The 27227-nt window shown below is 43.5% G+C and overlaps 1 protein-coding gene across 1 annotated transcript in view; it reads right to left on the reverse strand.

Moving 5' to 3' along the window:
- PRKDC (protein kinase, DNA-activated, catalytic subunit) overlaps positions 1-27227 on the reverse strand; it is a 99022-nt gene that overhangs the window by 55270 nt on the left and 16525 nt on the right. The window contains exons 19-44 of the mRNA XM_068158794.1: positions 27134-27220; positions 26638-26757; positions 25579-25738; positions 25025-25131; positions 24557-24647; positions 24026-24189; positions 22344-22496; positions 20912-21019; positions 19895-20121; positions 19603-19697; positions 17458-17557; positions 16092-16225; positions 15019-15273; positions 13699-13925; positions 12445-12653; positions 12199-12331; positions 11076-11234; positions 10561-10764; positions 10041-10226; positions 8536-8640; positions 7145-7312; positions 6738-6865; positions 4923-5130; positions 3685-3863; positions 2414-2582; positions 882-947 (exon numbers count right to left, since the gene is read on the reverse strand). Coding sequence (XP_068014895.1) covers positions 882-947; positions 2414-2582; positions 3685-3863; positions 4923-5130; positions 6738-6865; positions 7145-7312; positions 8536-8640; positions 10041-10226; positions 10561-10764; positions 11076-11234; positions 12199-12331; positions 12445-12653; positions 13699-13925; positions 15019-15273; positions 16092-16225; positions 17458-17557; positions 19603-19697; positions 19895-20121; positions 20912-21019; positions 22344-22496; positions 24026-24189; positions 24557-24647; positions 25025-25131; positions 25579-25738; positions 26638-26757; positions 27134-27220 — 3942 coding nt within the window. The remainder of the gene's footprint in view (positions 1-881; positions 948-2413; positions 2583-3684; positions 3864-4922; positions 5131-6737; positions 6866-7144; positions 7313-8535; positions 8641-10040; positions 10227-10560; positions 10765-11075; positions 11235-12198; positions 12332-12444; positions 12654-13698; positions 13926-15018; positions 15274-16091; positions 16226-17457; positions 17558-19602; positions 19698-19894; positions 20122-20911; positions 21020-22343; positions 22497-24025; positions 24190-24556; positions 24648-25024; positions 25132-25578; positions 25739-26637; positions 26758-27133; positions 27221-27227) is intronic.

The raw sequence follows: 27227 nt of genomic DNA on the forward strand, positions 1-27227 counted from the left end.
GCTGCGCCAGGGGAGGTTTAGACTCGAGGTGAGGAGGAAGCTCTTCACCAAGCGAGTCATTCGTCATTGGAATGTGCTGCCCAGGGAGGTGGTTGGGTTGCCGTCCCTGGAGGCATTCAAAAGGGGATTGGATGTGGCACTTGGTGCCATGGTCTAGTCATGGGGTCTGTGTTGATAGGTTGGACTTGATGATCCTCGAGGTCATTTCCAACCTTAGTTATACTGTGATACTGTGATACTGTAAAAGCCACATCCATTTCTTACTGAGGAACTGTGACCGTTTTAGGCTGTGCATTTAAGAAAGGGACAGTTGCTGGAACACTCTGGCTGAATGTTTTGAAAAACAAAGACATTCTAAATGAATTTCATTGGTAGACTGGTAAAATGCAACTTTGAGTTTTAGTTCAGTTTGAGTCTCAGTCTCAGTCTGTCTGGTCTTTTTCAGCCTGTCTGCTTCTGTCTCTCTCTGAGCGACAGCTGCTGGACGGAGTTAACCTTGAACTAACAGATAAGAATAGTTCTTGCATACTCTTTGAGCTAACAGAATTTCCTCCTTAATAATTACCTTTTCTCTCTCTCTAACCCTTTTTTGGGAAAAAAGGGAGGTAGGGGGAGAGAGAGGGTACAGGGTGGGGGGAACCCTCCTGGCTGGAGGAGGGAGTTTTGCTCTGTATTACGTTCTTTGCTGTATATTTCTGTGTATATTGTAACTACTGTATATTGTGTATATATCCATCTGCATTTCATCCTGCTTGTAAATACAGCTTTAATTCCTTTCTGCTTCTCTGACTGAGTTAGCCATGGTTTCTTTGTGTTGGGGGGAGAGAACTGAACTTTCTCTCACCACCACAGGAACCCTGGAGCCCAGAAATTCCACTCACCTCAATTTCCACAGGAAACGTGTACTGACGCTTCAGGTCTATCAGGTTTTCAAAAATCAGCAAGTTCTGCAAAGAAAAGCAGGTTTGGAAACAGCAGATTAGAGTGCTGCACACAATTGCTCTGAGCTGCTTTGTTTCCTCCTTAAAACCCAACAAATCATAGTATCATAGTATCAGTCAGGGTTGGAAGGGACCACAAAGATCATCCAGTTCCGACCCCCCTGCCATGGGCAGGGACACCCCACACTAGATCAGGCTGGCCAGAGCCTCAGCCAGCCTGGGCTTAAACACCTCCAGGGACGGGGCCTCAACCACCTCCCTGGACAACCCATTCCAGGGCTTCACCACTCTCATGGGGAAGAACCTCTTCCTCATGTCCAGCCTGAATCTCCCCACTTCCAGCTTCATTCCATTCCCCCTAGTCCTATCACTACCTGAGATCCTGAGCAGTCCCTCCCCAGCCTTCCTGTAGCCCCCTTCAGATACTGGAAGGCCACAATGAGGTCACCTCAGAACCTTCTCTTCTCCAGACTGAACAGCCCCAACTCCTTCAGTCTGTCCTCATAGGAGAGGTGCTCCAGCCCTCTAATCATCCTCGTGGCCCTTCCCTGGACACCTTCCAGCACCTCCAGATCCCTCTTGTAATAGGGGCTCCAGAACTGGTCACAGTACTCCAGGTGGGGTCTCCCCAGAGCTGAGTAGAGGGGGAGGATCACCTCCCTTGAGCTGCTGCAGCCCAGGATCTGATTGGCTTTCCAGGCTGCAAGTGCACATTGAGAGCTCCTGTTGAGCTTTTTGTCCACCAGCACCCCCAAGTCTCTCTCCTCAGGGCTGCTTTCCAGCCAGTCACTGCCCAAATCAACATACAAAAGAGGAAGCACGGAGTGTTTGCTTCTCCAAGATTAATGATTCTAAGAAAATGCTGTTATTCAACTACACAAGAATTCACAGCACAGACAATGTGCTCTGTGCAGAGGGTGTATTCCAAGCACTGAGAACTTAAACAATAGGGTGGTTTTTCCCTCAGATTTCTGAAAAATTGATTAAGAGTGGATGGAGACAGGGTAAATGAATTGTTGCTTCATTTGTGCCCAACCAGATGGTAAAATCTTTGTCAGCAACTCAAATTGTGTGAAGGATGCAAGAAAGGATGGAAAGATGAAGGATGAAAGAAAATTCTTTATGGTAAGGGTAGTGAGACACTGGAACAGGTTGCCCAAGGAGGCTGCAGATGGCCCCTCCCTGGAGGCGTTCAAGGCCAGGTTGGATGAGGCCTTGAGCAACTTGGGCTAGTGGAAGGTGTCCCTGTCCATGGCAGGGGAGGTTGGAACTAAACGATCTTTAAGGACCCTTCCAACCCAAAATCTGTGATTCTATAAGGCAAGAAGTCAGCTATGACTCCTCCTATTGCCTGAGTAGTTTGTTGATATAAGTACATGTCTTTCAGGTTTCATTCTTTCATTTATTGCAGTCAGGTAAAATCACTCTGTCTCTCATGCTCTGGAAGCCTAACAGCAACACCAGCTCCTCACCTTTTCTGATTTTTCTGTAAAAAGGAAGCCTTGGTAAAATTTGCTTTCAGTGAAGACACAACTGATGACAGCAATGGCACAATTATATGCTGCACAGTGATACTGTCTCCTCTTCTCCAACAGCTGACTCTCTCCTGCCATGTTTTCTGTAAATGCATCATAGCATGACCTTAAAATACAAACAGGCAAGAAGACACCATCAGCAGTCTTTTCTTAGGAAGCATAAGAAAGGTCCCAATCAGAGACCAGTGAATCAACAGAATTTCAAGAGCTCTTTGTTACTGTAGAATTACCAGCACTAAACCACTTCAGACTTCTTCAAGTTCTCCACAAATATATTGTGCTTAAATGGAGCCATTCAGCAGTGACAAAGCCAACTTCTCCAGGTGTCCTTAATGTCAGCAATATGAGGACAGGCCATTTTCAGATGAGGTAAGATATGTTTCAATGCACACATAATCTCCCTCATGGTCCCTTCCCAATAAATTAAGCATGGACAGGCATGCTAAGCTATTCTATAGGTCAGCCAGAGAAAACCAGCTGAGATGCAATCTTTACAGGTCTTTTGCTCATAGCCTTTTATAGATCTGCAAATCATAGCCAAGAAATTCTTTAAAGTCCTCATGGGTCATGGTATTGTAAAATAAAATGAAAACAAAACAAAATGAAGAGCAATTCAAGTACCTTATGTTCTGTTTTTTCCAGACCATTAAACAAACAACATTAATTAGCATATCTATTTAGTATTAATCTCTTGAGCCACTCTGCAGTGGGGATTAAAGCAAATTAGACATACTGGGTGTGCTGCTGTATTATGACATGTGAATGAAAATCCATCCCATCTTCTCATCAATCACATAGGTATCTCTCTCATAACACAGAACCACACTCTACATAATAGTGCAAGCATACTGAGGCTGAAATTGTAAACACACAAATTAAAGAGACTCATGTGGAAAAGCAAACACAAAAGCACAAGCTTAACAAATAGGAGAAAAAACCCAAGCAAACAAAAAGAGGCAAAACCAGGAGGCTAAAATTATCCTGCAGCAGGACTGCAGTCTCCAGTAGAGATCATTCCATCAATGCAAATTCAATACTGTGTCTTCCATTTCCAAAGTCAAAAGCCACATCCCAGATTACATTTACCCTCGAACAAATCAATCTTCTGCCTTGTACAGCAGGCTTTAGAAGGGCATCTGCCCAAAACCCAATTGGAAATGAAAAGGAAATAATAATAAAGTAACCCCCCCCCCCAAAAGCAGCCTTACTTTATTAGTGTCTTGGTAAGTTCATTTCCTTCTACACTGCTGGAGCCACGGTAAGCTTGGTTGATTTTAGAGTCCTTGGAGTAAACATCCTCCTTTGAAAGGCGTACATACATCACTTCCAGCAGCTTGTAATACCCCATTTTCTTGGTGACTTGTGTATCAAAAGCATGTTCATTAGACTGGAAACAAACAAGCCAAACCTCAGAAAGGTTTCTTGGATCCTGCCCTTCCTATGCAGCTCTACAGTTACTCTAAGTTTCTCCTAAACAACCTGCAGCTTACTCCTGCCTTCTAAATCAGAGACAAAGAGGTGATGACAAAAAAAGATTGGCAGATTCTGAGTTCTTCTGTAATGTAAGATATTGAAACTATGCTGGCCTGGTTTTTATCAGGGGAGCTGTCTTGCCTACAGTTGGCCCTAAATTATTAGTTGTATTAGGGTAAAATAAGCAGAAGATCAAGCAGCAGCTCCGACCCATGACACCTGTAAGCAAACCACACATACCTGCCACCATACTGGGTATCACCCATGAGCTTCCTCATGCACCTCACTTTGGTGTCAACATCACCAGCAACAGAAAAATGGTGGGGGGGACTCTATGTAAGGCTTGGTTTCAGCATTTTGATTTGAGTAACTATGATTAAATTTAGATCATTTCAGTATGATGTTCATCCTGCTGCCTTTGAAGAGCTGCATCAGCAAAGCTATGGGAGTGAAGAACTACAGCAAGATCAGACCTCCACTGACAACAAAATCATTACATGCAAGTGTATTTCAAACTGGAGGATAGGCTGTAAAGAAAGAAAGGAGGATTTGTGCTTCTGAGGGATGTTTGCAATGTATTTCTCTAGAAGTAAGGCACTTAACTTGAGAGCTTTCATTACAGGCTACAATTTTATACAGCTTTTGTATTTCGAAGTCAGAATGGGGTTTTGCTTTTGACAGATCTTCAGACCCCTTCAGATACATAAAGATAGCATTCTAACTTCAATTTCTGTACACAGGAGATATGAGGACATATATTAATCTCAAAGGAAAAGCATGTTGGGGAACAGGGAAAAGTTTCTCAGCAATAACAGAACTATGTAATGGGCACAGACTTCTGCTCCAAGGTACAGAAAACTGGGAAGCAAATGGTTTCAGCCAGGGTTTCACTCCAAGCAAAGCAAAATGTACATACTAACATCAGCCTTTAATTATTCCTCAATCCTAAAAAAAATAAAGGAGCAATTCATACCTTTGTAAACCTGGCATTAAGAGTATCCATAGCCTGTACTATCATCTTGACAAAGAACTCTCTCAGTGCATCCAAGCTGCTGTGCCACAGGAGAGTGAGGAGGGAGCGATCCATAAACGCCTGACGAGTAGTGTTTGAAAGAAGGTCTTCCCTCTGGAACATTTTGTGAACAGTGTCCAACAGTATCACTTGCTTGTCAGTGGTGCTCCTAAAGAAGATGGAAATCTCAAGATGAAAACTCATTTACCAGCCTCCATTTATGTTTCAAACCCCTGTGATGTTTAAAGTTTGTACTGTCTGCATTCATCCCCTCCTGGGTTATCATCCTGCAAGGCATGCAAGGCCAGCTTGAATTGCCACTTATTGTGGAGCTCTCCAAGGAAAATCCCAGCTTCTTACTCTGCAACTGAAGTAAACTTGTTTGTATGTCTTTGTTAGCATAATCCAAAAGCCATCATAATCACTTTCTCAGCTCCTTTTCACTGAACAACCTAAATAAAGAACATTTACATGGTACACGTGAAGGACAGAAGCAAGTAAAAAGGCAAAAAAATAAAAAGGAAGAGGCTTCACTGAATTCAGGTCCCTCTGGGGCCTATCAAATGTTCCACTGATGGATGAATTGTTCTGAATAATTTTATAGAAGTTGAAATTTCAAAAATGGGATTTGAGCATCAGGTGAATCTTATTGTCCACAACAGATGCTCCAAAAAAGTCACCACTCAATAGCCCATCATGCATAGGAATATTTGGTTTAGAAGAGACTGGGCTACATCAGGAGAAGTGTGGCCAGCAGGTCAAGGGAGGTGATTCTCCCCCTCTACTCAGCTCTGGTGAGACCCCACCTGCAGTACTGCCTCCAGTTCTGGAGCCCCTATTACAAGAGGGATCTGGAGGTGCTGGAAGGTGTCCAGAGAAGGGCCACAAGGATGATCAGAGGGCTGGAGCACCTCTCCTATGAGGACAGACTGAAGGAGTTGGGGCTGTTCAGTCTGCAGAAGAGAAGGCTCCAAGGTCACCTCATTGTGGCCTTCCAGTATCTGAAGGGGGCCTACAAGAAGACTGGGGAGGGACTGCTCAGGATCTCAGGTAGTGATAGGACTAGGGGGAATGGAATGAAGCTGGAGGTGGGGAGATTCAGGCTGGATGTGAGGAGGAAGTTCTTCACCATGAGAGTGGTGAAACCCTGGAATGGGTTGTCCAGGGAGGTGGTTGGGGCATCATCCCTGGAGGTGTTTAAGCCCAGGCTGGCTGAGACTCTGGCCAGCCTGATCTAGTGTGGGGTGTCCCTGCCCATGGCAGGGGGGTTGGAACTAGATGATCCTTGTGGTCCCTTCCAACCCTGACTGATACTACTATGATCCTACTACTATGATACTTTTCTGTGGACAGTATGGTTGTGCCTAAATTTACCAGCTGGAAACACTCAATAAAATACAAGTGCTGCTGTGTTTTCAAAAGGGTTTGAACAAAGTAATTTGCTATCAGCTTCAGTGCCAGGAGTGTTGTGTGGCTATACAGGGGTAGCAAATAAAGGTACCACGACCACCCACCACCCTCAACTGAATCCTGTCAGAACAAGCTAATTCACACAAGGCTTTACAAAATCTCCCCAGGCACTGGAAGTGTCATCTGGAAGTTGGTGCCATATGTTCACACTTCAGAAACATTCAGATTTTGCTTTTGTCTTCGCTATTATGTAAAGCTTTATGGTGTAAATCACTACTAGTACAAGGACAACATAATAGAGGAAGCACATTTCCTTCAGCAAAATTTCAATGAGAACAAGAGCAAAATCCAATAGACTAAACTCACCTTCTGGCAATTCTTTTGAAGCTGGCTTGAAATAAGTCCTCCATGAAGTGTCTGTGATCCCTACAGAGGACTTCTGTCATCAGCTGTAACAGCACTGGACTCTGAGACAATTCCAATGCCTCTAAAAACTGGAAAAGAAGTAATACATAACATAAGGAGTCACACTGGATCAAATGAATTCACTCTCTGTAATTATTTTTCTTTATGATCAGAAGCAGCTGCTCAGAAGGGTATGTTTATTTAATGTGTATCTGTATATTAAACTTCTGGTTTAAGACATAACAGACACAGAAGAGCTGATTTCCTTATGTGAATTGAGGGTCTCTCTAACTCCAGAGCCTGTAAAACACTGTGTTCAGACACAGTTTCCTTGGGCTTCTAATTATATGTGTGTGAAAGATACTGACCTTCTTAGTGCAGTCTACATAGTTATTGTGCTTCAAGGTTCCTTTGGGAAACTCATCAGACCTCATGGGGAAATTGAAAGCTACAAGTTGATCAAGAGCATCCTTAAGGTCACTCAGCTTTCCTCCAGTCAAATTGGTGAAGAATGGGAGAATTATCAGTGCTTGGCCCTGATTGAAAAAAAATAACATGAATGCAGTTTTGCACAAAAGAAAAAGAAAGATGATTCTCTAATGATGAAACAAGCTGAACAGGACCACAAAACAGCAGCAGTGGCTGTAGCTACTACATCAATGGCTCAGTGTTCTCATAAAGACATGTTAGGTAGCTGCTCATCTCTCAGGGGCTAGTTCAGAAGACAGCTTTGGTCACTGCTGAGTGAGAGTTAAAAGCAAATTAATATCTCATGGCTGCCATGGCTATGAGGAAACCTCTTTGTTTGCAAGCATCCATTCTCACACAAATCACTGATTCAGTGCACTGCCTGAGAGCTAATGTCTTCTGAAGGATCAGGGAAGATTAAAACTCTGTCTAGCTACAAGTAGGCTGGCAGAGCAGTGTCTATGCAAAGCTGTTTCATTAAGTATGAAGTTTTTCATCTTCCAGTTCGAGCCTCATGCTCTAGCACCTTTTATGACTCCCACTTTCAGCATGCAGTACTCTATCTCCCTCTCCTGACCAAGCCACATATAGCAGTTAATCCACCAGTACTGGGCTCCTACTTGGAGACAACGACATTAAAATCACAGAATCACAGAATTTTAGGGTTGGAAGGAGCCTCCAGAGGTCATTGAGTCCAATTCCCCTGCCAGAGCAGGATCACCTAGGGCAGGCACCATAGTGAGTTTGGAAAGTCACAGAATCATAGAATCACCAAGGTTGGAAGAGACCTCAAGGATCATCAAGTCCAACCTGTCACCACAGACCTCATGACTAAACCATGGCACCAAGAGCCATATCCAATCCCCTCTTGAATACCTCTGCAGTGTGGACAGCATGGCAGATATTCACCATTTAACCTGTGGGAAGTGCTACTCCTTGCTAAAAGCCTGGTGAGATGCTATTTCTCAAGAAAACACTTCACACTTCTAAACAATTTGCCACTGACAGTAGTTTTTTTCCCCCTACAAATGATGTGCCCTTCATCTGGGAAAAAAAAACACCCAACAGGAGCACCTCAAAACAAGAGATGACATCTGTGATATTGACTTCTGTCTGAAGATGATTTTGCAGTTTTTAGGATGTTGACAGTAGAAAAAAAACAAACAGAAGTTTTTATCCATCCTATGTTGCAAACTAAGGTAAAATTTAAACCAAATAACAGAAGAGGTTCATGAATGATTGACATTCTAATATGGGGAGAGCAGGGAAGCCACCGAAGTGAGCAATTTACCTTAAGATTCAAGCCCAAATTCTGATCAATAAGTAGACTGGTATAGGTGTTAAAAACTGCTGTAAATGCTTCATGATTGGTATCAAAAGAAACTGAAGAGTCTATCTGGAATGACAGAAAACAATTTTTAAAAGGATCTTATTTTTTTAAGAGACAGAGATGATTGCAGAAATGACAAATTGCAAATCAAATAAAATCCTGAGCTATAGAAGTAGTTCCAAAAGTAGTTCCAAAACTCTTGGTTTAAAAAGGACTATCAAAAGAAACTCGAGAATCACAGAGTCAATAAAGTTGGAAAAGACCTCAGAGATCATCAAGTCCAACCTGGCACCCAAGAACTCATGACTACTAAACAATGGCACCAAGTGCCATGTCCAGTCCCCTCTTGAACACCTCCAGGGATGCTGACTCCACCACCTCCCTGGGCAGCACATTCCAATGGCTAACAACTCTCTCAGTGAAGAACTTTCTCCTCACCTTGAGCCTAAACTTCCCCTGGTGCAGCTTGAGACTGTGTCCTCTTGTTCTGGTGCTGGTTGCCTGGGAGAAGTGACCAACCCCCTCCTGGCTACAACCTCCCTTCAGGTAGTTGTAGACAGCAATAAGGTCTCCCCTGAGCCTCCTCTTCTGCAAGCTAAACAACCCCAGCTCCCTCAGCCTCACCTTTTAGGGCTTGTGCTTCAGGCTTCTCCCCAGCCTTGTTGCCCTTCCCTGGACACATTCAAGTGTCTCAATGTCCTTCTTAAATTGAGGGGCCCAGAACTGGACAGAGGACTCAAGGTGTGGCCTGACCAGTGCTGAGTACAGGGCAGAATGACTTCCCTGCTCCTGCTGGCCACACTAGCTCCTAAACAGTACAAAACTAAACCCCAACATTAGGCATTTTCCAGTTCAACAAAATACTAAGCTCCCTCTCAAAGCCAGATTTCCAGCTGGTCACTTCACTACCAGCCAATACAGCAATACAGCTGACATTCTCTGCCCTGACACATCCCTTTGAAATGATTCAAGTTTAGGATAATTGATCACCAAAAAAAAAAAGGGAAAAGAAATACTTTCAGTCAGTGAACTTTAGGTACACTCATTAAAAGTGTACAGCTACTTTTATAAGTTCCTAAAAACCACCCCAGTATGATAAAAGCAGATCCATTATGCTTACAACACAGAGAAAGGAACAAAAGACCAAACCCCCAGTGTGACAGAAATGAAATGTCTTTAAAACAAAGATCTTTCTGCAGTTTGTTGGTATGAGTAGAACCTCTCCATTGTGGCTTTCTGGGTGTCAACATGACAAAGAATATTATCAGGGCTGCTCAGTTGCAAAGTTTAGTCTCTGCACTTGTACTAATTCTCCAGCAGGAAGAAGCAGCTGAACCATGAGAGGAGTTAAAAGAAGAAGGGAGCTGCTTTTGTTTCCCCAAACAGAAAAGATCAGGAGGAGACACCATGGCTTTAAAACAAGAGGGAATCAGAAAAGCTACCTGGATTTTTTAATGCAATCATACCTGGAGAACTTTTGCCAGTAGGGTCAAGACTGCAATTTTGCTCTCAGGTGCTGAACCTTCGGCCCACCAGCTGTCAAGTTTCTCCCAGTTCCTTAGTACAGCTGTAACCAGTCTCGCTCCCTGGTGCTTGCGCACAGCCCGCTCCCTGAAGCTCTGATCTAACATGCCGTTCAAAATGCAGCCAACCTGGAAGGCAAAGCAGCAGCTGGGTTCTTGGAGCCCTCATGAAGGACTATCCACCCTCCAAAATCCTGAAATGAATAGATGGCAGGAAATGGAATAGGTAGCACTTTCCCCTCAGTTTGACATGAGACAGCAGACAGCCAAGTTACACCCAGAGATCACGAAGGCAGCACCAGCAGGCTGCCACAACAAGCAACACCTCTCAAGGGAATGCTGTCTGAGGTGCAGCCAAATGCGTTTCTCCCCACTACACCCTTGGGTTTTATCCACCTGTAACAATAAAAGTGTTACTTCTAACATTGCCATTTGACCATGGCCCTTTAAAGAAGCCCAGTACCATTTGGGGGTTTCTGACAGATGATTCCATGAGCTGGACTATGACCACATCCACATTCTTTAGCAGCTGTTGATTGATGGTTTCTGAGAAGAGGCTGTAGAAATACTGTCCATGGGAGAAATTGATCAGGTTCTTCGGGGATGCTCCTGATAATGGCACAGACAACACTACTGTGTTCAACAGGAGGCTCACTAGCTCCTCACACTGGGAAAAATGAGGTAGAGAGAGAAGGTTATCCCAAACACATTGAATTTTACTCATTTCTTAGAATAGCACCTGAGTTTTTTAAAGCTCCCATCCCAAACTGTTTCCTGTTACCAGAAAGCACACCAAAAAGCACAAATAGAATACTGAGGTGCTTGTTATCTACAACTGTCATTTAGTCAACCCAGAAAATCCTCACAGACCCTCTGTAGGAATATGAGCAGCCTCTTCTACCCCAAATATGGGCAGAAGACTACCAGTGATAGTACTAAACAATGACTGAATATTAAAACTGGAGAACTGTATCCTACCTGGTCATTAATAGCAAAGGCTAGCTGCAGGAGTCTGTCAGCTAATTGCTTACTGCTGATGTCCAATGATGGAAGAGACGTCCTTTCACCCCTGGGGGCAATGCCTTTGTAAACGACTGAAAGAAGCTTAGAACCAGCTGATAAATAAGGCCTTTCATCCTATGGAAATAAACAAACAAGTGGCAATTAACATAAGATGGAAAAAAAGAGACCATAAAGGCCTTCCAACCCCTGAAAACACTTCCAGCTCATGAAACCACTTGAACTCCTGGCCATTTCCTTACAAAGTGATGCAACTGTACCATGACAAGACACCTTTCTACCTGAGGAACAAGACTTTTAGCAAAACCACCCTGTTATGCATAAATTTCAGAACAAGCTAATAGTAATCTGACAACCTTCAAAAGAATCTAAGTCTCTCCCAGATTTTTTTTTCCCCCAGGTAACACCATGACCACAGAAATAAAACAAACAGCTTAGTCAAGGCATGGGGGTTGCAAAAGTTAAACAGCTACAAAGGTAAACCATGCAGCTCCTTGGATGCCTGGTTTCCTTCAGTTACCCAAAGTGAAGCAGAAATTTACTACAATCAGAAACTGAGTAGGAAGAATTCAAGTAGTACAGCCCACTATGCTGTTTTTGATCAGCCAGAAGACTCCTTTTCTAATTCCCCTTAGCACTTTGAATGTCCTGTGTTTAAGAATTGTTGAAAAATGTCTCCTTGACAGGGTAGTAAACCTTTATGTTTTGAGCTTTCAGCCTTTTGAAGCTCACTACAAGTAAGTTTTAGGTAGATTCTGGTTGCCTCCATGCCCTGGAAATTGGATAAAGACAGACAATTATGAAGATCATTCAAACCCCAGTATTGTGCTACTAAGCTGTGTAGAATAAATGTAAGACTTTTATTTCTTGATCTTAAATGACTTCATCTGATCTGCTCTCTTCAGGGTGCTAGGGCATCACATTTAAACTCTATCCTTACCCTGAAAGGTTGGACTAGATGATCCTTGAGGTCCCTTCCAACCTGGTACTCTATGAATGTATTTTCCTACCGGTCTTTTACACAGGAAAAGCTCTTTACTGTGTACAAATATTCACTGTTATTTTCTGGATGAAGAATTACCTGACTGTGCAGAGCAGAATGAAGAAGGCCAGATTTCTGGAGCTGCTTGCAGGCAGAGAGGAGAGCATTAAACCTAACCCGATCAAAACGTGCATCTGAGTTAAAGAGATCAACAGAACAAAGGTCCTCAAGGCTAATGAGAGAAGAGAAGCAACAACATTCCATTGGTGAGGATCTCCATGTGTAACCATACACAACATTATTTCACTGTTCTGGATTCATGCTCACCAGAAAGCCTCTACTTACCTCTGTGGTGTGATTCTTTTTTGCAAGCACAGTTCAAAAGATTCCTTATAGGGAGATTTCATCAAAGCTTTCATGAGCCTGACTGAGATATCTGGGAGATTCTTCATGACTTGCACATCAGCTGTGTTAAAGCCTACATGTGATGGATCACACACTGTCACCACCAGAAGCTCTATGAAACTTGTATTAAGCAGCTCCTTCTCAAGCAGCTAGAAGGAACAAAGCATTAAATAAAAGCTTTATTTAAAAATGAATTCCAATGTCCCTATTTTGTTCTTCCTAACTTATCATTAGTCCTTCTATCTAAAGAGAAACCAAGCATGGAGACCTATTCTCACTAAGTGACATTCTCCTTCTCCATGAAATGTCTTTCAACAGATCATGCCAGTCAAACAGGAGTTAAGTATCTATAAAACCAAAGAAGGATATTTGCTATCCCCTCAAATTGCACATAAGATCTTTCATGCCCAGATATGCCTGTTTCAGTATTGATTACACACCTGTAATCACCTTGCAATCCAGATGTACCCCTGAGATCTTCTGAAAACAAGAGACAGTCACAGACTTGGAACTAAACTTGGCATTTCATGAGACTCAGAAGTACTGAGCTTGATTTAGTCAGATACAGTTTATATTGCATCAAAGCTAGGCACATTGAGAGACCTGAGTATACTCAATTCAAGACAGAATTGCCACACTCTGCCTTTCTGTCTTCTAAGCAGCTATGGCTGCCACACGTTCAACACCATCAGGAGTCATAAAGGAAACATTCATTCACAGATTCACAGATTGCACTGGGTTTGAAGGGACCCTCAAATGTCATCTTGTCCAACCCCTCTGCAGCCAGCAGGGACACCTCCAACTAGATCAGGCTGCCTAGGGCCACATCAAGTCTGGTCCTGAATGTCTCCATGGACAGGACTTCAACCACATCCCTGGGGAACCTGTTCCCATGTTCCAAGTACTCCATACAGAACAACATAGTCAACATACAGGAATCTCAATCAATATACAATAGGAATATACAGGAAATATTCATTCCTTAGCCCAAACTACCTCACTCACTAAAATTCACCTGTGCAGTACAATTCTTCTCACTTACATGCAAACAATTTATGACTCTTAGTTATCAATTTGAATTAATGCACCACTAAAGAGGATGTTCTCCAGTGACCTAACCTCATAATGAAAACACAAATCTTTGACTATATAGACAATTTGGAACCTTTATCCACCAGAAATTTCAGTGCCTACCTTCCAGAAATCCTGCTGACATGTTTCCAGGATCATGGTGACAAACTCCATGATTCGGACTATGATGGTGCACTTGCTGTAGCTGTACATGTCCCTCTCCTGTGGACTGAACATGCTGCCTCTTGAACTGCAGCCAAAGCACTGCTCTGCTGCCTGGATATCATGCAGAGCAATAGTTTCAAGGAAGAACTGCACTGCTTCCAAGAATGAGGATCTTTTGTTCACACCTAGGAAGAATCATAGAATTGTTAGGGTTGGAAGGGACCTCAAGGATCATCTAGTTCCAACCCCCCTGCCATGGGCAGGGACCCTTCACACTAGATGAGGTTGTTCAGAGCCACAACCAATCATACACAGTTGCAATGATACAGCAGCTCTCAACTTTTCAAGATGCTATTTTGTGTTTGGAAGAAAACAGTCGAGCTGAGATAAAAAAGAGTCACTAGATCTCACATCAGTGTCTTCTGCAAGTCCTATGCCAGCTCCAAGTATAACATTCCGAGCAGTGAAAAGTAGCTTTTTACTTACTGACCAGTACAAGCACTTTGTATGGAATCATAGAATCAATAAGGTTGGAAGAGACCTCAAAGATCATCAAGTCCAACCTGGCACCACAGACCTCATGACTACTAAACCATGGCACCAAGTGCCACGTCCAATCCCTTCTTGAACACCTCCAGGGATAGTGACTCCACCACCTCCCTGGGCAGCACATTCCAATGGATAACAACTCTCTCTATGAAGAACATTCTCCTCACCTTGAGCTTAAACCTCCCCTCGTGCAGCTTGAGACTGTGTCCTCTTGTTCTGGTGCTGGTTGCCTGGGAGAAGAGACCAGCTCCCTCCTGGCTACAGCCTCCCTTCAGGTAGTTGTAGACAGCAGTAAGGTCTCCCCTGAGCCTCCTCTTCTCCAGGCTAAATGATCCCAGCTCCCAGACTCAAGCTGCACCAGGGGAGGTTTAAACTGGATGTTAGGAAGAAATTCTTCATAGAGAGAGTGGAGGTGGTGGAGTCACCATCACTGGAGGTGTTTAGGAGGAGACTGGATGGGGTGCTTGGTGCCATGGTTTAGTTGATTAGATGGTGTTGGATGATGGGTTGGACGCGATGATCTCAAAGGTCTCTTCCAACCTGGTCTGGTCTGGTCTGGTCTGGTCTGGTCTGGTCTGGTCTGGTCTGGTCTGGTCTATTCTATTCTATTCTATTCTATTCTATTCTATTCTATTCTATTCTATTCTATTCTATTCTATTCTATTCTATTCTATTCTATTCTATTCTATTCTATTCTATTCTATTCTATTCCAACAGTGAATCCCTCACCCAGTATTTCATGAGGTTTGATCATCCGCAGCTCAAAGAAGGTGTTGTAGCAGTCCAGGGCTGCTAAGAACATATCCATCCAGCGCATGACTGCCTGCAAAGTGAAGGGCTCCTGCATACCACGGAGGGTTGGCTGAGAAAGCAGCCCAGATGGATTTTTGGCATCGCTGCCACCTCCTTCAAATTTGTTAATGAGGAAAGAAACATCCCTGGTTTTCAGGACATCAGCCAGCCAAGAAGATGGAGATTTGTTTCCTGGCAGAAATGAAAACAGAAATGTAAATTCTTTGGGAAAAATACATTGCAAACAAGGAAGGAGTTAGGGGCACATGGGTTGAGACACGCTCAAACTTTGTGTTTTAAACAGGATCTTCCAGCAGAGAAGGTATTAGCTCTAGTCAGAGAAGGTATTTGCTCTAGTCTAGCCTTGGTCATCCTACTTTAATTACCCACAAAGAAGCAGCAAAATTAGTGAGACACTCCCACTAGTTCCCAGCTAGAAAATACTGCCTCCAGAGCTGGATTCACAGATTCATAGAATGGTTTGAGTTGGAAGGGACCTTGAAGATCATCTAGTTCCAAACCCCTGACATTTGCAGGGACTCCTCCTACTAGACCAGATTGCTCAAGGTCTCATCCAACCTAGCCTTGGGCACCTCCAGGCAGGGTGCATCCATGACCTCCCTGGCCAACCTATTCCAGTGTCTCACTACCCTCACTGTAAAGAATTTCTGCCTAATACTTGGTCTAAATCTACACTCCTCAAGCTTCAATCCATTTCCTCTCATCTTACCACTACAAGCCCTTGCAGTGGGTGTGTAAGTTCTCCTTCCTGGCTGGAAGGAAGTTTGCAATAAAACCCTCTTCTGTGCCCACAAACCCCGAGCTTCCCACAGCATTTGATTTCCACTATGAGCAAACACTCCGTTTCCATTTGACAGCACTGAGCAAACAGTAATTCACTCAAAAAAAATCATTTCTCTTGTAATTAATACTTTGCACAGAAAACACAGAGGACAGGTGCACACAGTAGACAGAAAGGAAAGATGATAGAGGATTGTGACTTCAAATACCTGGTAATAAAGGGACAAATTCATAGAAGAGCTCCATGGCTTTATGTCGGCACTCTGTCTGTGGTCGTCCACACTGCATTAAGAGCCACATGACAACGTCCTGAAGACACACTGACTTAGTAGCTGGAAATCCTCTGCACAAAAATATTACAGATTAATAGCCCTCTTGACATCTATCAAAAAGTCCAAGTCTTCCAGCTGAATGAAAATCAAAGTGTTCCACAAGCATTATTGAAAGCCCTTCTATCTGTCCAAGCATCTGCACTACAACGAAGAGCTCTTCCACAAGCACATCTTTCACTTTCCCTCACTGTGCTTTGGATCCCCAAAGACGAATGTTGTGGCAGCAATTTCAAACAAATCAGGTCAATTTCAAGCCAAATCAGGTCTCCTCTCTTTCTAATGCTCAAAGAGACAAAAAAGAGATTAAAGCTTTGCTCAGGTAGTGATAGGACTAGGGGGAATGGAATGAAGCTGGAGGTGGGGAGATTCAGGCTAGATGTGAGGAGGAGGTTCTTCCCCATGAGAGTGGTGAAACCCTGGAATGTGTTGTCCAGGGAGGTGGTCGAGGCCCCGTCCCTGGGGGTGTTTAAGAGCAGGCTGGATGAGGCTGTGGCCAGCCTGATCTAGTGTGGGGTGTCCCTGCCCATGGCAGGGGGGTTGGAACTAGATGATCCTTGTGGTCCCTTCCAACCCTGACTGATACTATGAAACTATGAAACTACACAGGTTTGCTTATGTCTGCAGAGGTTTCCCCCATCCATAATTATCCAGTCTGCTAATTTACCAAATGTCAGAGCAGTGAGCTAATTCTCAGACTCCACTTGCCTGTTTCTTTAGGATCACACGATAATTCAGGTGAAAAGGACCTCAGAAGGTCTCTAGTCCAACCTTTACTCAAAGCAGGGTCAGCTATGTGATCAGACCAGGTGACTCAGAGTTTCATCCAGTCCAATACCAAAGCCGTTCTTGCTTCTCCCACCTTTTTTGCTACCCCACTTTAATTGCTGATCATCCTGTTGCACTTTGTTCTACTTCTCCTAAGACCCAAGAGGACTAAGAAGGACTTCAAAGGACTTTCCTCCAAGTGCTTTGCAGCACCAGTGATAACATGGTCATAAACACTGCTGGAAGGGACACAGGCATTTCTTTTTCTGCCTGTCATTGCCAAGCTAAAGCAAGCTCATCACGCTGGGATAAAGAACAAGCATCATGATCCTCTGGTGTCCAGTAATTCCCAGCAGATACAGCAGATCTGCATCAGTAACAGAAACAGCATGGATTCCTCATTCAGTGCTGAATGGAACTACACATGTTGCTCATTAAAATGCAATATGAATAAGTTTGAGAAAGGCAAACTGCTGACCGTGGTACCCGGCGCCTGCCTTCCTTGTTCAGAGCAGGAGCTTTATGCTTGATTATGCGCTTCAGGTGATTGACAGCATCACAACACTGCTGAGTGGTGCCTGTGAGAAACAGAGAATTGACATCAACATGTAAATGCTAGTAACTGAAGAAGAGGAGGCTCAGGGGAGACCTTATTGCTGTCTACAACTACCTGAAGGGAGGTTGTAGCCAGGAGGGGGTTGGTCTCTTCTCCCAGGCAATCAGCACCGGAACAAGAGGACACAGACTCAAACTGCACCAGGGGAAGTTTAGGCTCGAGGTGAGGAGAAAGTTCTTCCCAGAGACAGTTGTTAGCCATTGGAATGTGCAGCCCAGGGAGGTGTTCAAGAGGGGACTGGATGTGGCACTTGGTGCCATGGTTTAGTAGTCATGAGGTCTTGGGTGCCAGGTTGGACTTGATGATCTTTGAGGTCTCTTCCAACCTTGGTGATTCTGTGATTCTGTGTGATTCTGTGATAGGTTGGACTTGATGCTCTTTGAGGTCTTTTCCAACCTTATTGATTCTGATTCTATGACTCTATTAGATACACAAATGGTGCAAGAGACTTACACACAGGATACATCTACCAGCTCCACTACTCTACTTCCACAGGAAAATTTTCAAGGGCACAGAGCAAAATCATAAAACAGCAGAGAGGTCAACATGGCCTTAGCCAGCCCTGAGGCCTCTGCTATAGAACTGTGTATTCTGCTTTCTGTGCTCATGCTTACAACTGTGACAATAATCCTACCCAATCAATATTCCTTTTGGGGCCACTTCTATCATATCCTGAACTGTTTCTCTGAATGAAATAGAGCTTTGTAACATCAGATTGTGGGTTTATGTTGTAATTACAATTAATTGGTGAAAGTTAAAGCATAAAAAAGCCCAACCAACAGGCAGGCAGGTTTACTGAAGAATCATCAGTACTGTGGAAAAGGTCATAGATTCTTCACACAGCTACATACTGCAGCCAGGAAAGAGTACTACAAGATGATGAGAATCCTGCAGAGAATGTATAGAAATGTCAATTCTTGAAGCATTCTGTCTGTTACAAAAGAGCAGACTACAAAATAATCATTGAGCTGAATTTTCACACCATGTAGCTAAGAAAACAGCTGGGCAGATCCAACGGCATGAGATTTAACACATCCAAGTGCCGGGTTCTGCACATTGGCCACAACAACCCCATGCAGAGCTACAGGCTGGGGTCAGAGTGGCTGAGAGCAGCCAGGCAGAGAGGGACCTGGGGGTGCTGGTCGATGGTAGGCTGAACATGAGCCTGCAGTGTGCCCAGTTGGCCAAGAGAGCCAATGGCATCCTGGCCTGCATCAAGAACAGTGTGGCCAGCAGGAGCAGGGAGGTCATTCTGCCCCTGTACACTGCACTGGTTAGGCCACACCTCGAGTACTGTGTCCAGTTCTGGGCCTCTCAGTTTAGGAAGGAGGTTGACTTGCTGGAATGTGTCCAGAGAAGGGCAACAAAGTTGGTGAGGGGTTTGGAACACAAGCCCTATGAGGAAAGACTGAGGGAGCTGGGATTGCTCAGCCTGGAGAAGAGGAGACTCAGGGGTGACCTTATCACTCTCTACAACTACCTGAAGGGAGGTTGTAGACAGGTGGAGGTTGGTCTCTTCTCCCAGGCAGCCAGTACCAGAACAAGAGGACACAGTCTCAGGCTGCGCCAGGGGAGGTTTAGGTTGGATGATAGGAAGAAGTTCTATACAGAGAGAGCGATTGCCCATTGGAATGGGCTGCCTGTGAAGGTGGTGGAGTGGCCATCATTGGAGGTTTTCAGGAGACTTGATGGGGTGCTTGGTGCCATGGGTTAGTTGTTTAGGTGGGCTGGATTTGTTGAAGGGTTGGACACAACGATCTTGAAGGTCTCTTCCAACCTGGTTTATTCTATATTCTATATTCACTGGAAACGTTCCCAGGAAGAAATGAGAAGCACCAGTAGTGTTTTTAGTGTTACTGTAAAACTGTAAATCATTGCAAATGTGAAAAGATTCTTCCTCCTGGGCTCAAAATCTTTACTCTTCCTACAGTTACAGCAGTCTTTTAATCCAAGACTCAACAGGATGACTTTTTTTCTTCAGCTGATAGTTAATTAATTAATACTCACCTAATGACTTCTCATCTGTATGGCTTAAGGCCAGGCTTTCCAGAAATACCACCAGGGCTTCAAATACAAACTGCTCCACCAGAGAATTTTCTTCCCTTTAAAAAACAAACAAACAAACAAACACACACACACAAATTAATGAGAAATATGAGTAGAGGAAGCACTGAGAGATTCTATTTAAAAAAACAAACAACAAATTACAGTACTGCAGAGATAAAACTGCACAAAATATTTGCACAAAAGCCCCACATCTAAACTCTGAAAAATAGCAATGAAATCTCTGTTGGCTCACCTAAATTCCCTGTAGATGCTGTTAAAAGCAAGGGCTGCACCCAGTCTCTTGAAGGCACTGGGATGAAGAGCAAGGCTATACAGCCTCTTGAAAAGAGACTTGGTGTTTGCTGGGCTCTTCTCCTGCTGTCTTGGTGTTGTCTGCTTAATAGACCACTTCAAAAACTCTCGTACACACTGACCACAGAAATCTCTCAAAGTGCTGTCAACAGGATCCACTATTCCACTCTGAAATGCCACAAGATTAGGTCATTGCAAGAATGCAAAAAGCAGCACACCACTGTCTTGCTGCAGTATTGGAATAGATCATTTACAGAGTACTATTTCCAAGTTAAAAAGCTGCACTCACAGCTTCCCAGAAATAACAAAGCTTCAGAAATACAACTGTCCAAGGGAAGAGGTCAGAATTCCCAGCACTCAAAGAAGGGGATTAGGCCTCACAGATCTGGATTTCTGCTCCTACTCAGCCAGCAATTTTGCCTAAGTCACTTCATTCTCTGATGGGCCAGTTTTCTCTGCTTCAGAAGCGGTGGGACAAGACTGATTTGCATTTATACAAAGTACTGCAAAACCTCCTGACCTACCTTGCCTCCAACCACCTCAGCTCAGTGCAAAAGCCAGTTTTACAGTTAAAGCTTTTGCACCTGGTGAAAGGAGAGGCAGAGAAAAATTAAGCACACCTCTGAAGTAACTTTCATCCGGCGGTGGGGGGTGAATGTATTTCAGCAGTCCCATGTATACACTGAAGATAAAAAGAGTGCTTCATTATTCCTAGGAAGACTCTAAAGATGCTACATCTGCAGTTTGGGTATGTCAAAGAAATAGCCAAATGTCTTGGTTCATATTGAATGGTCATTTAAAAATGAAATTTAAAATGATGAAGCATTTTCCTTCTTCCAGACAAATCAGGAGTCATTACACCCTGCCTGTGTGCTCCTGGTTCTTACACTAGAACAGTGATGCCACTTAAAAATAGTCACATGGGACAGGAAAAAGAGAAGAAAGGTTTATGACCTACCAAGATAGCTTCCAGCAATGCCACTGTATCTTGACTCTCAAATTTTTTGTTGTTGGTAAACCAGTGAATGAGTTGCATCACTAAAGGCTCATACAACTGTCTTGTTACCTGGAAAGAGCAAACACCAGATGCACTTCTAAGATTGATAAATTTCTCTGCTAATATGCTCTTCAAAATAAGCAAGAACAAAACCTGGTACTTCTTTGGAAAAGGGGTCTATAAAACCAATAATCAGCTTCATATTCTATTGTTACACCTGGCTGCATGCTGTCAGAGTAAGCCTTGATGGAAGGAACCATTAAATACACTCACACATACACACATGTATGATTACAGTACAGCGTGCAGGGGGTTGGAACAATCCAGATGTCATTTACCAATGGTTTATGTTCAGCCACATGCCAGCAAAAGGAGTTTCACCTAAAATGGTAACAGCTACAGAACACAAAGTCCCTTAGATCTAAAAAGAGATCCCAGATGCCAAGGTGCAAACACCAGACTGAAAAGGCACGACCTGCAATTTCAGGTTCAACTACCTGAAGGGAGGTTGTAGACAGGCAGATGTTGGTCTCTTCTCCCAGGCAGCCAGTACCAGAACAAGTCTCAGGCTGTGCCAGGGGAGGTTTAGGCTGGATGTTAGGAAAAAGTTCTATACAGAGAGAGTGATTGGAATGGGCTGCCTGGGGAGGTAGTGGAGTCACCATCACTGGAGGTGTTCAGGAGGAGACTTGATGGGGTGCTTGGTGCCACGGTTTAGTTGTTTAGGTGGGTTGGATTGGTTGATGGGTTGGATGTGATGATCTTGAAGGTCTCTTCCAACCTGGTCTATTCTTATTCTATTCTATTCTATTCTATTCTATTCTATTCTATTCTATTCTATTCTATTCTATTCTATTCCATTTTGTGTAAAGAGGGAGAAACACCAAGTTCAGGTGTTCAATTAACTGTATTACCCTTAACTATCCAGGAGGCAGCTACAAATGCATTCCCAAAAGCTCTTCTGATAGCTGGTAGCCCTGCACTCATTCCATACTGAAATAAACAGCTTCACTTTGGATTAATTTATTACAGGACAAGGAAAACACAGAAATTAAACACAGCAATAAAGAGTAGCTAGAACCACAGACTCTGAATGAACCTCAAAACCTCAATCTTGAAACCTTCATGTGTTTGTACATTCCTCTGAGGCACTTCTGAATTGCACTCCATTGTTGAAGACTTTTCAAAGCCTTCATCCCCAAACTCCTGGAAAACTATTCCTAAAATAGAATTTCACTTTACAAAACACATTATATTTGGTGGGGGGTGGGGGGAAAAGGCAACACATTGGGGTAACTTCTAACAGGATACCTTCTAAATCAAACAATAAATTCATTCCCACATGAGGAGGTATCTTAAACAAGCTGGAATGTTTATAAACGAATCTGATTACCTGGTCTACATCACAAGCAAGGCGAAGCAGCACCGGGAATACTCTCTTATGTAATTGATACATGGGTGGGGGACCCTGACGTCCTTCTGGCATCTGAGATGCTTTCCCCAACATATAGGTGACTATGCTGTGCAGCAGCTCACATGCTGCAACCTGAAATTTGAAAATCCCCATGGTTATGCATCCATTACTTTCACAGCCAAGACAAAGTTGTGAGGGCAGATTCACACAGTATCACAAAGGTTGGAAGAGACCTCAAAGATCATCAAGTCCAACCTGTCACCACAGACCTCATGACTAGACCATGGCACCAAGTGCCACATCCAATCCCCTCTTGAACACCTCCAGGGATGCTGACTCCACCACCTCCCTGGGCAGCCCATTCCAATGGATAACAACTCTCTCTGTGAAGAACTTTCTCCTCACCTCCAGCCTAAACTTCCCCTGGTGCAGCTCGAGACTGTGTCCTCTTGTTCTGGTGCTGGTTGCCTGGGAGGAGACCAACCCCTTCCTGGCTACAACCTCCCTTCAGGTAGTTGTAGAGTGAGTCTCAAGAAAGGACATACTTGAGAAATCACTCCAACCTATGCTACATTACTGTTCCAGGAACAGAAAATGCCCATGGAAATAATTTATGCACATTCTAATTGGCCTTTCTCCCAGCGTTCTTGTCTCTGTCATGGGCAGTCATTTTCCAGATGGAGAAAACTCATCACTAGATGAATCACCCAGCGTTGTGTTTTCAAGGATCCCTCTGTTCTGGACTATCCTGGGATATCAGAGAAGGGCAACGAGGCTGTGGAGAGGCCTTGAGCACAAACCCTACAAGAGAGGCTGAAGGAGCTGGGATTGTTTACCTTGGAGAAGAGGAGGTTCAGGGGAGACCTTACTGCTCTCTACAACTACCTGAAGAGAGGTTGTAGCCAGGAGGGGGTTGGGCTCTTCTCCCAGGCAGTCAGCACCAGAACAAGAGGACACAGTCTCAAGCTGCACCAGGGGAAATTTGGACTGGATGTTAGGAAGAAGTTCTTCACAGAGAGAGTTGTTAGCTGTTGGAATGTGCTGCCAGGGAAGTGGTGGAGTCACCATCCCTGGAGGTGTTCTAAAAGCAATTGGACATGGCACTTAGTGCCATGGTTTAGTAGTCACGAGGTCTTGGGTGACAGGTTGGACTTGATGATCTTTGAGGTCTTTTCCAACCTTATTGATTCTATGATTCTATGATCAACATCCTAATCCAGCAAAGCAGCAAAATATCTGGTCCAGTTGAGGATGCCGCTCTTTACTGCAGAGGGGGTTGGACTAGGTGACCTTTGAAGGTCCCTTCCAACCCAAACCATTCTATGATTCATTTACGTGCTCTGCTGGACTGAGCTCAAATTCATAGGCTAGGCATGAGGAAGAGGCCAAACACCACTGCAGATCAACCAGTTCAAATTTTTCATTTTTATGAGTTAACTCTCAAAGCACAATAAATACTGTCTGACAGAGCCCACTGAAACTTGAGATCCTTAGCTTTTAAGCTCTCAGAATAAGGTCATCATGAATGAGCCTCAAGGAAGCACATCGCTACCAGCGAGTTAATCAAACCAAGTCTTTAACAAGGAAGATGGCATTTTATGCAGTAATTATCAAATCACATTAAAAAAAAGAGAAAAAAGGCACATTAGAAACATCAATACTTTTGTTTGTCTGTCACTTGCAGAAAGAGCCAGCTCAGTCACACGAGGCAAGAATAAATCCAGGTAGATAACAGGCTTCATATCTGCAAATGGCACAGCAAAGCTCAGCCGCTTCTCAGTGTCCCAGGACACGCATTTCTTCATCATCTCTTCTGCAGAGGTAGCTAATGCATTGAAAAAGACCAAAGCAAACAATAAGCCATGTATAATATGCATAGAGCAAGTCCCTCCATAGCCTTGTCAAAATATCTGCAACCTGCCAGTTTCAGTGAGAGTGCCATATGGTGTTTGTGCTCTATGAATCACTGGATTACAAGCACCAGAGGTGTGTTAGAAGGCTGGTTTTATTTGCACATCCAAACAGCTGTTCAGTCACCACATGGAAATACTAACTGCAGCCTGTGCAGTTGCAACACAGGTAGGTTTGGAGACAGTCCTGAAGCCAGAAGATGTTGAGACCTCACTGAAATCTGCTTTCAAGAGAGAGCAGAAGCATGTAAATACTTTTATTTGCAGTGACAGGACACTCACCTGTAATTAAGTTGTGGTTGATCTGCCCTCCCAAAGACCCTAGGAGCCGTGCCACTCTAGTCCTTACTGCTTCCAAGGAGGGATTTTCATCCTAAATATTTCGACAGATTCCTATTAGTGAGGAGTCAACTTCTCTGGAGAAGTAACTTGGTTTACATAGCAGATGAAGGTTTTATGGCTCTTACTAACATATGGATGAAGAAGATAAGATGAAGAACTTGTAAGGAGAGCAACTACATCAAACAAGACAACAGTTTTGGTTCAATAAACTAAAGAGGGCAAAACTAGAAAGCATTTTCATGACATTTTGTAGGCTTTCAGCTGCCATGTCTCAAGTAAAAGTTACAATGTTGAACTGATCTAAGGAAGATCTAACCCTCAGAAAAAAACTCTGCATGCAACAAAGAAAGAGAAACAGTGGGAAGTGATTAACAGACATGTAAGTCTAAAGAGAAACCATGTTCTTACCAATGAAGAAGTCTTTGCTTTTCTCAAGCGCTGTATCACAACCTTATTAAATCCCTTCTGGGCGGCTCGAGAAAGTTTCCTTACTTCCCAGTTCTCCTGGGATTCAGCTGATGAATAATAACAACAACAACAACAAAAAAAGCATTTTACTACTAGTTTTTTGTACCAGCACCTCTTGCACCTACTTAAAGAGTTTCTTTAAAACACCTCCTCTGCTTTTGCCTGTTTTCGTTCTTAAGCTGTAACAATTATTTTCCTTTAAAAACTTTATGAAGGGAAAGAAGTGTTAGTGAAACCTAAGCTGATTCAAAGACACAAAGCACAATCACAGAGAAGTGGCATATAGAATGGCTGCAATTAATGACTGTTTGGCAGTAGCAAATAACTCTAAGAAAAAGGTAAGTTCTGGGGTGTAAATTAGATTGTTCCAGCGACAGAAGTGCACAATGTAGACAAGTCTGCAGTATGTCACTTCCACATCTTCAGGCTATGAAACAACTATTTTCCTCTCTCCTCAATTTAAGAGGTAACAATTTTTTTTTGCCAGTATGTACCTGCAGAGGTAGAGGTTTTCAAATACCCATCAAGAAGAGGTAGAACATCCTTGTAGTAAGGTTGCATTATATGTCTGGGGATGTGAGCCGACCACTCCTCCAAAGCATCCAGTCCCAGATCAGCCATTGGGGTACAGCTGAGGCCCAGCTTAAATGCATTCTGTGTGTCAAATGGAAAAACATAGAATCATAGAATCAGTGAGGTTGGAAAAGACCTCAGAGATCATCAAGTCCAATCTGTCACCCAACACCTCATGACTAACTAAACTATGGCTCCAAGTGCCACGTCCAATCCCTTTATGAACACCTCCAGGGATGGTGACTCCACCACCTCCCTGGGCAGCAAATTCCAATGGCAAATTACTCTTTCTGGGAAGAACTTTCTCCTCACCTGAAGCCTAAACTTCCCCTGCTGAAGCTTGAGACTGTGTCCTCTTGTTCTGGTGCTGGTTGCCTGGGAGAAGAGACCAACCCCCACCTGGCTACAACCTCCCTTCAGGTAGTTGTAGAGAGCAAGATAGTCTCCTGAGCCTCCTCTTCTCCAGGCTAAACAACCCCAGCTCCCTCAGCCTCTCCTCACAGGGCTTGTGTTCAAGATCTCTCCCCAGCCTCGTTGCCCTTCTCTAGACACATTCAAGTGTCTCAATGTCCTTCTTAAATTGAGGGGCCCAGAACTGGACATTATCAGCCTTCTACTTTTATTAATGGTATTATTGTATTTAATGGTAAAGGCCCCCACATCTAAAAGCATTTAGCATACAGTACCTCTTCCTTCTTCATAACTTTTGTCAGCTTAGCACCTCACTCCAGAGCAGTACAGAAGACACATATTAAATGGCAACACAGGCACTGAGTCAGCTTAGTGCAAAAGCAAATGCTGACAATTTACTTGTTTATCCAGAAAGTCAGATCATTTCTATTCTATCTCACTGAAAACTGTACAAAGCTTACTATTTATCTTAATTGCTCAACTGGCTACTAACCTTGCTCCAGAATTGTTCTATGTTTTACCAAAAAAAAACCAGGACAAAGTGTTATCTGTACATCAGACTGACCTACCTGCAGTGCAGGAATATATGCTTTGATATCAAGCATGATGATGTCATGTGGCAAACAAAGCAAAAAATTCAGACAGGATGCCAACAGCTCATCCTTATACTGTTTCATTTTTGCTGCAACCTGAAGTTCAGATAAAACAGAGCAAGAACAATCATAAACCTTTTCAGATCTTGATTTTGCTGTATCAATATCTATGTAAATACCCAACTCAAAGCCAATAATGAAACCCCACTCACCTGCAGGCAGTGATCAGATAGTATTTCATGTACCATTATGCAAGTATTTCTCATTTGTATCTGAGCAGGAGATCAGCACACCTCTTCTGACATTAAGTAAAAAATCAGACAGAAAAAGATCTTAATCCACCCCTAGGCTGCATAATTCAAAGAGCTGGAATACCTCTTTCATACATGCAAGATTCCTCAGAAGGTAAATTCTGATTGTGTCATGTTTGCTTATATTCAAACCAAGAAAGCTAACCAGTGAAATCACTTACCTCTTTTCCAAACTTTACAAACAGTGCAAAGCAAGACTTCTTTTCTGGGTCTTCAGGACACTTTTTGAGGCTCCTTGGACTGACACCCTACCAA

This window comes from Melanerpes formicivorus, unplaced genomic scaffold, assembly GCF_026170545.1.
Source record: "Melanerpes formicivorus ecotype bairdi unplaced genomic scaffold, bMelFor1.0.p_v2 SCAF_42, whole genome shotgun sequence".
Classification (NCBI taxonomy): Eukaryota; Metazoa; Chordata; class Aves; order Piciformes; family Picidae; genus Melanerpes; species Melanerpes formicivorus.